Here is a 13,756-nt window from a genome sequence, read left to right as displayed (position 1 = left end):
CAGTGAAAAAGGACATGGAAGATATAGAATGTAGGGAAATTGATGGTGACATCTTGAAAAATGTTCATATTACAGAGGAGGAAGTGCTGGATGTCTTGATATGGATAAAGGCGGATAAATCCCCAAGACCTGATCAGGTGTACCCTAGAACTCTGTGGGAAGCTAGAGAAGTGATTGCTGGGCTTCTTGCTGAGATATTTGTATCATCGATAGTCACAGGTGAGGTGCCAGAAGACTGGAGGTTGGCAAACGTGGTGCCAGTTTTTAAGAAGGGTGGTAAAGACAAGCCAGGGTACTATAAACTGGTGAGCCTGACGTCGATGGTGGGCAGGTTGTTGGAGCGAATCCTGAGGGATAGGGTGTACATGTATTTGGAAAGGCAATGACTGATTAGGGATAGTCAACATGGCTTTGTGCGTGGGAGGTCATGTCTCACGAACTTGATTGAGTTTTTTGAAGAAGTAATAAAGAGGATTGATGAGGGCAGAACAGTAGATATGATCTATATGGATTTCAGTAAGGCATTCAACAAGGTTCCCCATGGGAGACTGGTTAGCAAGGTTAGATCATGGAATACACAGAGAACTAGCCATTTGGATACAGAACTGGTTCAAAGGTAGAAGACAGAGGGTGGTGGTGGAGGGTTGTTTTTCAGATTGGAGGCCTGTGACCAGTGGAGTGCCACAAGGATCGGTGCTGGATCCTCTATTTTTCATCATTTATATAAATGATTTGGATGTGAACAGTTAGCAAGTTTTCAGATGACACCAAGATTGGAAGTGTAGTGATCAGCGAAGAAGGTTACCTCAGATTACAACAGGATCTTGACCAGATGGGCCAATGGGCTGAGAAGTGGCAGATGGAGTTTAATTCAGACAAATGTAAGGTGCTGCATTTTGGGAAAGCAAATCTTAGCAGGGCTTATACACTTAATGGTTAGGTCGTAGGGAGTATTGCTGAACAAAGAGACCTTGGAGTGCACGTTCATAGCTCCTTGAAAGTGGAGTCCCAGTTAGATAGGATGGTGAAGAAGGCGTTTGGTAAGCTTTCCTTTATTGGCCAGAGTATTGAGTACAGGAATTGGAAGGTCATGTTGCGGCTGTACAGGACATTGGTAAGGCCACTGTTGGAACATTGCATGCAATTCTGGTCTTCTTCCTATCGGAAAGATGTTGTGAAACTTGAAATAGTTCAGAAAAGATTTACAAGGATGTTGACAGGGTTGGAGGATTTGAGCTATAGGGAGAGGCTGATCTGGCTTGGGCTGTTTTCCCTGGAACGTCGGAGGCTGAGGGGTGACCTCATAGAGGTTTACCAAATTATGAGGGGCATGGATAGGATAAATAGGTAAAGCTTTTTCCCTGAGGTTGGGGAGTCCAGAACTACAGGGCATAGGTTTATGGTGAGAGGGAAAGATATAAAACAGACCTACGGGACAACTTTTTCACGCAGAGGGTGGGACATGTATAGAATGAGTTGCCAGAGGAAGTGATGGAGTCTGGTGCAATTGCAATATTTAAAAGACATTTGGATGAATATATGAATAGGAAGGGTTTGGAAGGATATGGGCCAGGTGCTGGCAGGTGGGACTAGATTGGGTTGGGATATCTGGTCGGCATGGACGGGTTGGACCAAAGGGTCTATTTTCGTGCTGTACATCTCTATGACTCTATAGCTTCTGCCTGAAACGTCGATTCTCCTGCTCCTCAGATGTTGTTTGTCTTGCTGTGCTTTCCCAGCACTGGACTCTGTTCACTAATACGGTCTAATGACAGCATTCCAACAATCGGTATTGTTTTCGTACACCAGTTGGAGTTGCATAAGAACACTTTCAGTGATCAAAACCCGTTAGATCATTGGAAGTTGTCACAATCATAGCCACCTTTGTGTGGAGATTTTGTTTAAGAAATGAAGATTCCTGGATCGCGCGATGAGAAACATACCAATTAGTTCCAGACTCTTTTCATAAAGGACAATAATGTCACCTCAGTGTTTTTTTTCCAGAGATTTTCTTTTTATCCCCTAAATCGACAAAACACATATCTCTTCTCGTGAAAAGGCTGTGGGCGGGGGAATTACACTCATGACTAGTAGCGGACTCCAATATCATTCATAAGCTCCGACTGAGCTAGTCGCTCGATCGGGGTATCTGTTTACAGTAAACTCTCCGCTTACTTCCAACAGTGACTGCCTGGACATTCTCCAGATAACCGGAGTAACTAGGTTTCAGAATACTATAAGTTGGGAGAGGGGGAGGTAGAATTGAAGAGTTCTGTCTCTTGCCAAACTCAGAAGAACAACTTGAGCTGTCCGTGAACAGAATGCGATTTGCATTTCTCAAATATGTGAAGCAGCCGAGGGGGTGCTGCGGATTCCAGCAGCACTTCCAATTGGTGTCCGAAGTGCGCACCCTTTCCAACGCCCCTCGCCCACCCAAGGCTGGCAATGCTGCTGTTATTCCTGAATCCTTGGAGGAGGAGTCAAGGAGACGCAGAGAGCCACTCGTTTCCGCCAACTTCCCTCATGTTGTTCAGAGGCCAGAAGGAGGTTGTTGCTGACCGAGTACAGAGCTAACTCTGCACCGTTTAAATGGGGACTAACGTTCAGCTGGACGATTTCATCGCTGGATGGATTGGAGGTAGGTTTATGGATTTATTATATAAAATGCAAATCACTATCAGTTTAATCACACTGTTTACAAGTCAATTTACTTTGAAACAGCTTCCACATTGTGATAATTTCACAATTCTGACATTTCACATTCTTCGCCAACTAATGTTGAAAGTCTAAGAATTTAATTTAAGAGAATGGATTCGTGTTGGTGCTGGGTCTTTTAAGCCCTTTAATTGACTGCGTTCCTTCTTCAGCGGTGACTGCTAGGAGCGTACAGTTACACAGCTGGGGAACTTCATTCCTCACCCTTCAAAGTCCCCGCAGGTCCCGCTCTGTCTGAAATAAAAGCCAAAAAAAAACTGTGGATGCTGGAAACCTGAAAAAAAACAGTCCAAAACTGCTGGAGAGACTCAGCAAGTCTGGCTGCATCGATGGACAGGGAAACACTCCCCCCACCCGCCAATGGTATTTCTTTGGAAACCAGGAGACCTGCTGAGTCTGTCCAGCGGGTTGCTTTTATTTTCTGTTCTGAGATGTGGCAGTCTACCAGTCGTAGGTGGAACTGGTGCCCATGGTATTTCCACAGGCAGGCAAATCGCTTTGCATTATTATTCACCATGTCCGCTGCAGGGGTAAATCTGGGAAGAACATTCCGCTGTTTTTGTAACTCAATCCAATTTTTTCCCCCCTCATGGTAGGTGCGGCGAGTGTGATCGTAGGCCACCCCCTGGACACGGTGAAGGTAAATTTCCACTTCCAATTCCTGTCACAGTCAGATTGGGAAACTCTCTTGTTTATACAAAATTCTGTAAACAGCGTCGCTCGCCGCTAAAGTCGCCGAAACGAGTTTGTGTTTTCTCTGCCTGACTTTGCAAAGTTCATTGATTTTACAGACTCGCTTGCAAGCCGGTCACGGTTATACCAACACGGTGCAATGTGTGCGAACAATCTTTAAAAACGAACACGTGAGTCTCGCTTGTTGCTGTCCACTTGCATTTATATTCCGCTCGTTCCGGGAGTAAAATGAGGTAAATAGAAGGTCGTTGATTGTGACTGAATCCACTTCCAGGTGGCTGGATTCTTCAAAGGGCTGTCCTTTCCGTTAGCCAGCATCGCCGTCTATAACTCGGTGGCACTCGGGGTGTACGGGAATGCTCAGAGGTTCATCTGTCGCTATCGCTACGGGGAGGACCTCCACCAAAGCCCCGCTCTCTCAGACGTGGCGGCTGCCAGCGCCCTGGTGGGTCTTGTCACGGTGGCCATTGGTGCCCCGGTGGATTTGGTCAAGATCAGACTCCAAATGCAGACACAGAGTGTGAGGCCAGGTAAGGCTCAGTGACAGCAATCCCCTCCCCCTCCCTCTCCATCGGCGACCCAGCTTACAATTTGGGAAGGTGAGTCGGTGGGTGGGATACACTTGTGACCTTGTCCTTTAGCCAGAGATAGATTCAAAATATTTACAGTTTAGGATGGAGGCAGTGTGGGAGATGCACAAACACCTAGTCGACCTCATTCGCAAATGTATTATTGCATTTGTAAATATACTGAGACCCGAACCTCGTCAATACTGTCAATATCGGAAATCTGGCACACAACAAAACCTGCTAGAAATACGCAGCAACTCAGGTGGCGTAAGTTGACAGAAACTGTAGATCTTTGCACTGTTTCACTCCATAGCTGCTGCCTGATCTGCTTAGTATTTTCAGCATATTTTAATATTTCCCTGATTAGGTTTAATTTGCTCAGTAATTGTCCATTTTCAAGTCACAGTCTTTATGGCAGAGGAAGAGTTATGGCAATTTGACCAGTTAACCTCTTTGTAGATCAATCCAACAATCCCATTTCTTAGCTTTATCATTCTGTCCATTCAATTTTCTTTTGAAATCATTGATCATCTTCACTTCAACATCCTTTTAGTACCAATTCCAGATCATTACCGCTCACTGATTTTCAAAAAAAAAGTTCTTCCTTGCATCTTCTCTTACCTATAATAATAAGTCATTATCCCTGGTCCTGATAGTATCAACAATTTTTGTTGGTCCACCTTATCTAAACATGTCATAAGTTCAGTTCCTGGTACTGATACAATGATTTGACTTGAGAGCTATCTGTGTTTGTCATCGTTTCAGTCTGAGTCACTTTACTCCCTGCATCCATATTTCATATGGTTTTGTTCCCCATTCGGAATATAAATTCCTGTGTCTACTATTATAATTAGATTTGTGTAAATGTGACATACTGATTTCTGAGGAGGAAATTATTGTTCCAGTGAATATTTTTAACTATTAAAATCAATTTGAGAATCAATGAATCTTGTAAGCTTTAATTTGTTTTAAATAATTTGGTTTATTGATTAAAAAATAAAATAGTTCTTCACTCACCTTTTGCATCTCACATTCCTGCTGCCAATTTTAATTACTCTTCTTTATCAGCTGAAAATTCCTTGTAGTGTAAGTGTACATTTCCTCATGCATTATTTAAGAAATAACAGCCAGACTAGAAACTTTCAGCATGATTCTTCTTCAGTAAAGCATACTGGGTTCCCAATTCTTCATTCAGATGTGATATTCTGCACTTTTTGCTAGCATTATAACTTCATTTGGAGATTTTTTTCTGCTAATATCGATTTGTTCCTGATAGTGGTAATTACTGCATGATCTCTGGGCTGTCATACTGAGGAAGAGGGAATGATTAAGTACATAAGGAAATAATTTGGTCTGTTGTGATGGCTGGCTCATTGGTTGAACCACCTAACACATCCCAGTATCCTGCTGTGCCAGTACTGTACATTCCAAGTAATTGTCCAATTTCCTTTTGGAAGTTCAGTTACTTTACTTCCAACATCCTTTACGATAGCCCATTTCCAGATCACAACTCACTGCGTATGGAACATTTCTTCATGTCAGTTTTGACACTTTTGCCATCAGCTTCCATCTGTGTACTATGGTTACTGAGTCATCTGCCACTAGAAACAGTTTATCTTTATTTTCTCTATTGTACCCATTCATACTTTTGAGCACCTCCATGGCAAAACATCTTAATATTTTCTGTGCTAAGGACACTAACCAGTTTCTCTAGTCTCATTGCATTACTTGACCTCTATCATTCCTTTAACATTCGAGAAAGACCAGAAAAGTTTAGGAGCAAAAATAGGCTATTCTACTCAGTGAATCTGCTCCACCATTCAATGAGATCATGGCTGATCTGATAATCCTCAACTACACTTTTCCCCATAACCCTTGATTCCCTTATTGAGTGAAAATCTCAATCTTGAATATACTTAATGACCCTGCCTTGACAATTCTCTGCAACAAACAATTACATAGATTCTCTACCTTTTGAGAGAAGAATTTCCTCCTCATCTCTATCTTAAATGTGTGAACTCTTGTTCTGAAATTATGTAATCTGTCCTGGACTCCGTCATAAGGGAAAATAGCCTTTTTGTATCAACCCCATCAAGTCCACTGAAGGACCTTGTATGTTTTAATAATGTCATCTCTAAATTGCAATGACTGCAGCCTAACCTACTGAACCTCTCTTCATGAGACATACCCTCTGTCTGGTATCAGCTGATTGCACTTCATTTGACCTACCTCTAATGGCAATATCTCTTTTGATAGATAAGGAGTTGAAAACTGTTCACAGTATTCCTGCAATACTCACTTTGGGGCTTTACCAATCTATATCTCAGTCCCAGACCAACTCATGGATAATATCTGAATGTTACCACACTCCTGTTTAAAGCTTTTCACTGTTATAAACTTCTAGGGCCACATTTATATTGTAAGATTCTAGAATTGGCTCCCTCTCTGGCAACTCCTAACTTTTAAAATTCTTATCTAATTTAAAATAAAAGAATTAGTAAAATCAGTGTGCTCTTGTCAAATCCCTTTGTAGCAATGCTCCATTTAATGTCTATAATCTCCCCAGACGCTACATTCCTGCAAACCTATGGCCTAATAGTTATTATCAATTTTCATTAGTCTATCTTTGATGGATATGATTTCCACTGCTGAGGCTCTCGTCTTGGGAATTCCTTCACCCAACTTTTTGGCTTCTCTACCTGCCTTTTCTCATGGAAGCTCCTCCATATAATCTTACGAACCAAGGTTAATGAGCTATACCCTTACATGGCTCACTTGATACATTTTGTTTGGTATCGGCTCTGTGAGTGTCTGTGGATTACTTAAAGATGATTCATAAATGAAGGCTCTGTTGGGACCACAACTATTCACATTATACATTAACGATCTGGAGGAAGGAACTGAGAGCATTGTTGCAAGTTTGCAGATGACACAAAAATAAATGGAGGGACAGATAGTGTTGAGGGAGGGTGGGGGGGAACTCCAGAAGGACCTGGATAGACTAGGAGAGTGGGCAAAGAAGTGGCACATGGAACACAATGTAGGAACATGTTAGGTTATGCACTTTGGTAGGAAGAATAGACATGTGTACTACTTTCTAAATGGGGAAAGGCTTTGGAAATCTTCAGCACAAAGAGACTTTTTGCTGCAGCAAGCTGTGGAGGCACAGTTAATGGTTGAGAAACATGTCAGCCAAAATCAAATGGCAGAGCAGACTTGGGCCAATTGGCGTAATTCTGCTTCTAAAGTTTATGTCTTATAAACTCGTATTGTTGCACCATCTCAGTTTTACATCTACCTTTATAATTTGAATTTGAAAGGAACTCATTCAGTCCAACCAACTCATCATTCTTGTTTTACAAATAATCGATATTTTGAAACTTAACCCTTAAATTAACAATATCAAAGTATATAAAAAACAAAGATTACATAAACTTAAACTAGGAACTGAACTATGTCTGTGTGCCTTTGTCTCATTATTACCCATATTCTTAACACCACATCATTTGAAGACTGCACTTGTCTTTCACTTCTAGTATGCAAACCTGTAGGAGTTTATTTTTTACTCTTTGCAGAGGATTTTTGGCAACTGGAAAGGCAAAAGTTGCTGCAGTCCTTGCAGCAGGTGCTACTATTACATTCTGTTTTTAATATGCCAAACACATGTAACTAGTTGGACATGGCCAATGTTTTTCCATTTTTAACTGTCCTGAAACTGTGTTGGTTGAAAGAAACTGACAAGTGAACTCAGTCAGCACTGGATTGGTCTGACGGTTCTGAATGCTGCAATCATTTCAACTGATCTCTATGGCCTTTGCATTGTGAGAAAAGCAGTAGCAATGGTGATTACACGTAAGTCCAAAAATCTAAAGAGAAGCATAATGAGCTCTATACACGCCTTGTTTAGCAAAATAAGATATGAGTTGAAAACAATTTGGATTTTGGAAGCTTATGTGGCATTCATAGCATGCAAAAAAAAACACCATATGTCATCCAATATTTTCCTTAATTTATCCATCTACCATTTGCAAATTAATAAATACAAAATGATTGCAATAACAGAAATTCAATTCTTTCTTGAATAGTTCAACAGATAAATAGATTTTTAGTTGATCTCAATCTGGTCAGTGTACTGCACTTGGGTTCAGTCTAATTTTTGGTCTGGTAAAGAAAAAAAACACAGCTACCTAGATTACACCTCCTCCCATCCTGCCCCCTGTAAAAATGCCATCCCATGTTCCCAATTCCTTCGCCTTCACCGCATCTGCCCCCAGGAGAACCAATTCCAATATCGAACAACCCAGATGGCCTCCTTCTTCAAAGACCGCAATTTCCCCTCAGACGTGGTGGACGAAGCTCTCCACCGCATCTCCTCCGCTTCCCGCTCCTCTGCCCTTGAGCCCCGCCCCTCCAATCGCTACCAGGACAGAACCCCACTGTTCCTCAACTACCACCCCACCAACCTCCAGATACATCGTATCATCCTTCGTCATTTCCACCACCTCCAACAGACCCCACCACCAAGGATATATTTCCCTCCCCACCCCTATCAGCGTTCCGGAAAGACCACTCCCTCCGCGACTCCCTCGTCAGATCCACACCCCCCACCAACCCAACCTCCACTCCCGGCACCTTCCCCTGCAACCGCAAGAAATGCAAAACTTGCCCCTACACCTCCCCCCTCACTTCCCTCCAAGGCCCCAAGGGATCCTTCCAAATCATCAGAAATTCACCTGCACCTCCACACACATCATTTACTGCATCCGCTGCTCGTGATGTGGCCTCCTATACATTGGGGAAACAGGCTGCCTACTTGCGGAACATTTCAGAGAACATCTCTGGGACACCCGCACCAACCAACCCAACCACCCTGTGACTGAACACTTTAACTTCCCCTCCCACTCCGCCAAGGTCATGCAGGTCCTTGGCCTCCTCCATCGCCAGACCATGGCAACACAAAGCCTGGAGGAAGAGCGCCTCATCTTCCGCCGAGGAACCCTCCAACCACAAGGGATGAAAGCAGATTTCTCCAGCTTTCTTATTTCAGTCCCAACCCTCGGACTCAGCACCGCCTTTTTGACCTGCAATCTTCTTCCCGACCTCTCCGCCCTCACCCCCTCTCCGGCCTATCACCCTCACCTTAACCTCCTTCCACCTATTGTATTCCCAATGCCCCTACCCCAAATCCTTCCTCCCTACCTTTTATCTTAGCCTGCTTGGCACACCCTCCTCATTCCTGAAGAAGGGCGTATGCCCGAAATGTCGATTCTCCTTCTCCTTGGATGCTACCTGACCTGCTGCGCGTTTCCAGCAACACACATTTTTAAGCTCTGATCTCCAGCATCTGCAGTTCTCACTTTCTCCTAAAGAAAAATATCATCAAGCATTCCTACCCTTGATTTTTGTCCGGTGATCTCTGCTATAAAATGCATGTATTAGATATTGATCTGGCAATTTTGTCCTCATGTAATTTCTGTGAAAAGATCTGCTGAAAATCAAGGAGTTTTTCAATATGGACATCCAACCCCTCAACATCTCTATTCTCAAAAGAAGGGCCTTAAAAGAAGTGGCTTGTGAGATAGTTGATGTCTTGATGTTTGTTTTCCAAGTTTTCTAGATTTAGGAAAGTTTGATTAGAGTTTAAAATAGGAAGCATAACTGCTTTGTTCAAAACGGGAGGGAAACAGAAAGCAGAAAACTGCAGGACAATAAGCTTACCAGTTGTGATAGGATAGATGTTCGAAACTGTTATTAAAGACTTTAACCTCACTAAGAAAAGTTCAAAGTAACCAGGCATTGTTGACATGGTTTTGTGAAAAGAAAATCATATTTAACAAATTTATTGGAGTCATTTGAAGAAGTAACCTGCTGTGGATGTAGGGGAATAGATATACACTGTACTTAGATTTTCAAATGGGATTTAATAAGATGCCATTTCAAAGGTTATCAGGGAAATAAAAACTCACAAGTCAGGAGTCACACACTGGCATGGATAGAAAATTGGCTAGCTAACAGGAAACAGAGAGGGGGCATAAATAGGTCATTTCCAAGTGCCAAGATATAACAGGTGCCATGCCAGAAGGATCAGTGTCAGGAGCTTACCTTTTTACAATTTATATACTGTATATGACTTAGAAGAAGGGACCATCGATTTAGATGCTGAATTTGTTGGTCACACAAAGATAAGTAGGAAAGTAAGTTGTGAAGATAACATAGGAGCCGACAGTGGGATGTGAATAGGACAAATGAGTACATAAGATTTGGTAAATAGAACCAATGTGGGAACATGTAAAACTGTCTAATTTGATTGAATTTTTTCTAAATGAAATTAAGCAATGAGAGAATAGAGTTTGAAATGCAAGTGCTTGAATCACAAAATATTATTTTGCAGGTCCAGCAATAATTAGGGAAACTGATAGATTGTTATTACTTAATGTGAGAATATTTGAATACAAAACTACGGAGGCCATGCTTCAATTATCCAGGAATTGTGAGACCCCATATGGTGTTAGGTGTAATGTGTCGGTCTCCTAATTCAAGGAAGGTTGTAAATGTATTGGAAACATTTTAAAAGACAGTTTATGAGACCAGTTCATGGAATGAATGTATTGTGTTATGAGGAAAGGTTGGATGGGTGAGACTTACACCCACTGGGGCTCAGAAGAGTAAACTGTAGCTTGATTAAAACACATAAAAGATTTTTCCACTGTTAGAAAATTTGGAACTGGGGGGTGACAGTTTATAATAGTATCATCCCATTTAAGACTGAGATGGAAAAATATTTTTTTTAACAGACAGTCATGAATATTTTGAACCGTCTTCTTCAAAAGGTAGTGGAAGTTGTCTTTGAATATTTATTAACTCAGAGGTAAATAGATTCTTGAAGAGATAAAGTGATATGGTATTGGAATAGGCAAAGATGTGAAGTAATTATATCAATTATGATTTTAATCAATAGCAGAGCAGGCTTAGGTACCACATATCTTACTCTTGCACTGAAACTGTATCTTCGTATGCATGTGTCACTGCTAAGAGCTTCCAGAACCACCAAATTCAAATGCAGTCTAGATAGTTCACTATCCGATGGTATCACTTTTACTCAGTGCTAAACTCACCTCCAGTTTTTGCTGTAGTGCAATAAGTGAAAATCTCATCAATTTGTACCTTCAGGTTACATGTTGAAAATATTTCTATTTAATGATCTTGGAAAGCCATTTCATTTTTTTGAAATGTGCACAGAATTTCTTTCTAAGAAGCTTGAAGTATCCTTTGCTTTACTTTTGGCCATATTTTAAACTTACCAAGAAAACACAGATTTAAAATATTAAAAGAACTGTAATTTGCTACTTGCATTATGTTCTTGCTGGAGTTTGTGCTGCTTGATGCTCCTGTCTGCTGCAGACTGTAAACTTCCCGGGAGTCCTCATTTCTATAGGCTTTTGAGCTGTGGCCTGGCCTCAGGCCCTTGCATAAGCTAACTCCATGCGTCGTAGCTGTGACAGGACTTGTGTTTGTTGATCATAAGCTAGAACTCCCAATGACGTGCAAGCTGCTGTGGGAGTGCTAACTGCTCAGCATTGACCAATAGTTTGGAATGCCTGGGCTTTGTGGCCATCTGACACACAGAGGGCCATGGGGTATATGCTGATTTTCTTTGTAAATTCAACTGCTCTCAACCCTTTCCTTTGAGACTCACAATGTGATTCAGTTTAAATGCCACCAGCCTGCAAATTGAATGGATCACCCATTTCTGTCACTTTTAGCATTGTGACAACACCAAGTATATTTTTCCATTCATTGCTCCAAAGAGACTGCACCTTCCATGACTGCTTTAGCTATTCCTGAATTACTCTCAGCACTTCCTTATAGACCCATGACAGCCCAGGAGATGCAACATGTACCCTTTCATTTTCTCCCTTTCTACCATTGAGACTTCACAGCACTCCTGCCAGGTCAACCAGTGATTTATTTATTCTTTTTTGAATTTAATTCACTATATTTTTTGTTCATACTGGGGCTTCATATACACAGAGAGGACCAAATGCAGATTGAGTAACTACCTCATAGAACACATGCATGATCCTGAGTGTCAAGTCACCTATCATTCTCAACCCCATTCACACTCTGACCTCTTTGTCTTTGGTCTCCTACACTGTTCTATTGAAGCAGGAGTAAAGTTGAGAAACAGCACTTCATCTTTCAATTAGGAACTTTTCAACCTGTCAGACATTCAGTTCAACCATTTCAGATCTTAACCTGTTCCTGTATGTCAGAAAGCAGCTCTCTGATGTTTCTGTTATTGTCATTTACACCACTAAAACAATTTTATAAAAATCTTTACCAACTATCATTACCCATTGCCTTGCCCTTTCCACTTTGTTTTTCTTTTTTCTTCAGTTTTTCAACGACTTTTCTTCCTCCCCTCCCCCATTTCTACACTTGCAGTTTAAGTGTTTAAGATAGAGGTGAAGAGTGTTATTTCTCTTTTGAGGCTTACTGGTAAGTGTAATTTTCTTCTCTGGTCAGTCATGGAGACTGGATCATTGAATTTATTTCACATTGATTTAAATTTTTGACAGAAGATGGAGTAAGCTGTGGGCGGCACGGTGGCACAGTGGTTAGCACTGCTGCCTCACAGCGCCAGAGACCCGGGTTCAATTCCCGACTCAGGTGACTGACTGTGTGGAGTTTGCATGTTCTCCCCGTGTCTGCGTGGGTTTCCTCCGGGTGCTCCGGATTCCTCCCACAGTCCAAAGATGTGCAGGTCAGGTGAATTGGCCATGCTAAATTGCCTGTAGTGTTGGGTAAATGTAGGGGAATTGGTGGGTTTCGCTTCGGCAGGTTGGTGTGGACTTGTTGGGCCGAAGGGCCTGTTTCCACACTGTGTAATCTAATGTAATCTAAGAGTTAGACAATACAGTAGAGCTGAGACCATAACCAAATCGGCAATGATCTTATTGAATGATGGAGCAGACCTGTAGGACCACTGGCCTGCTTTTGTTCCTGAGTCTTCTTGTCCTTTTTTATAAAATGTAATGATGGCTAGTTTGGGTTCAAATATGCTGCAGCTCTGAACTAAGTATCTTTTGCCTTTAAGAATCCAAATATTCATTCCAACATAGTTTCTGCAATTCTGGATTATCCAGTTATATAAGACTTAAAATATAACTTCACAAAGTGAATTACAGAGCCATCCAGGTTTTTTTTTCCATTTTCAGCCACAGCTTATACACAGCTACAGCAATGGTCAGAGACCACTGGATGGAAGGGTTCCTCTGCCACGATGCACCCTGGCAAATGTAACCAGTTTTTAACTACAGAATGCCTATAAGTTTTAAGAGGACATCTTCAATTTGAGTTGTTCTCTCTTCATCTCTTACCTGCATCAGCTGCATCCATCTGTGATGGTGGGGCATGCTCTCTGTGGTCTTCCAGCCTAAGGAGCATTCCTATTGTTCTTAACTGAATAGCAAGCAGCATGCGCATTGGCCAGTAATTCCCAATGTTTCCAAAATCATATCGAGGATCTCACATCAATGTATTGTGGCACTGGGACACAGAATGTCATCTAAAATTAGGGTCCCAACCTCAGAGCAGAAATCCAATAGGGCATTCCAGGCTGATAAGCTGTGTTCAGAATTTTTGAGTTCAGTGACCACAATCTTGGAGAAATGTAACTGCCTTTGGACTGCTTTTGGCTGAGGGGATTGGAGATGAATTGTTTAGTTGCAAATACTTTCAGTGTGAACAGATGCTGCAAAGTGCAGGATGGCAATTAG

The 13,756-nt window shown here is 41.8% G+C and overlaps 1 protein-coding gene across 2 annotated transcripts in view; it reads left to right on the top strand.

Moving 5' to 3' along the window:
• The first annotated feature begins 2,546 nt into the window (after window positions 1-2,546).
• Window positions 2,547-13,756, top strand: part of slc25a48 (solute carrier family 25 member 48) — a 36,353-nt gene continuing 25,143 nt past the window's right edge. For both annotated transcript variants that reach the window (XM_060837257.1, XM_060837256.1), the window contains exons 1-4: window positions 2,547-2,638; window positions 3,312-3,355; window positions 3,507-3,578; window positions 3,683-3,938. In XM_060837257.1, coding sequence (XP_060693240.1) covers window positions 2,590-2,638; window positions 3,312-3,355; window positions 3,507-3,578; window positions 3,683-3,938 — 421 coding nt within the window. In that variant the 5' untranslated portion in view covers window positions 2,547-2,589. The remainder of the gene's footprint in view (window positions 2,639-3,311; window positions 3,356-3,506; window positions 3,579-3,682; window positions 3,939-13,756) is intronic.

This window comes from Hemiscyllium ocellatum, chromosome 16, assembly GCF_020745735.1.
Source record: "Hemiscyllium ocellatum isolate sHemOce1 chromosome 16, sHemOce1.pat.X.cur, whole genome shotgun sequence".
Taxonomy (NCBI): domain Eukaryota; kingdom Metazoa; phylum Chordata; class Chondrichthyes; order Orectolobiformes; family Hemiscylliidae; genus Hemiscyllium; species Hemiscyllium ocellatum.
Note: the sequence above shows the minus strand (reverse complement) of the source record. Positions and strands in the feature narration are given on the sequence as shown.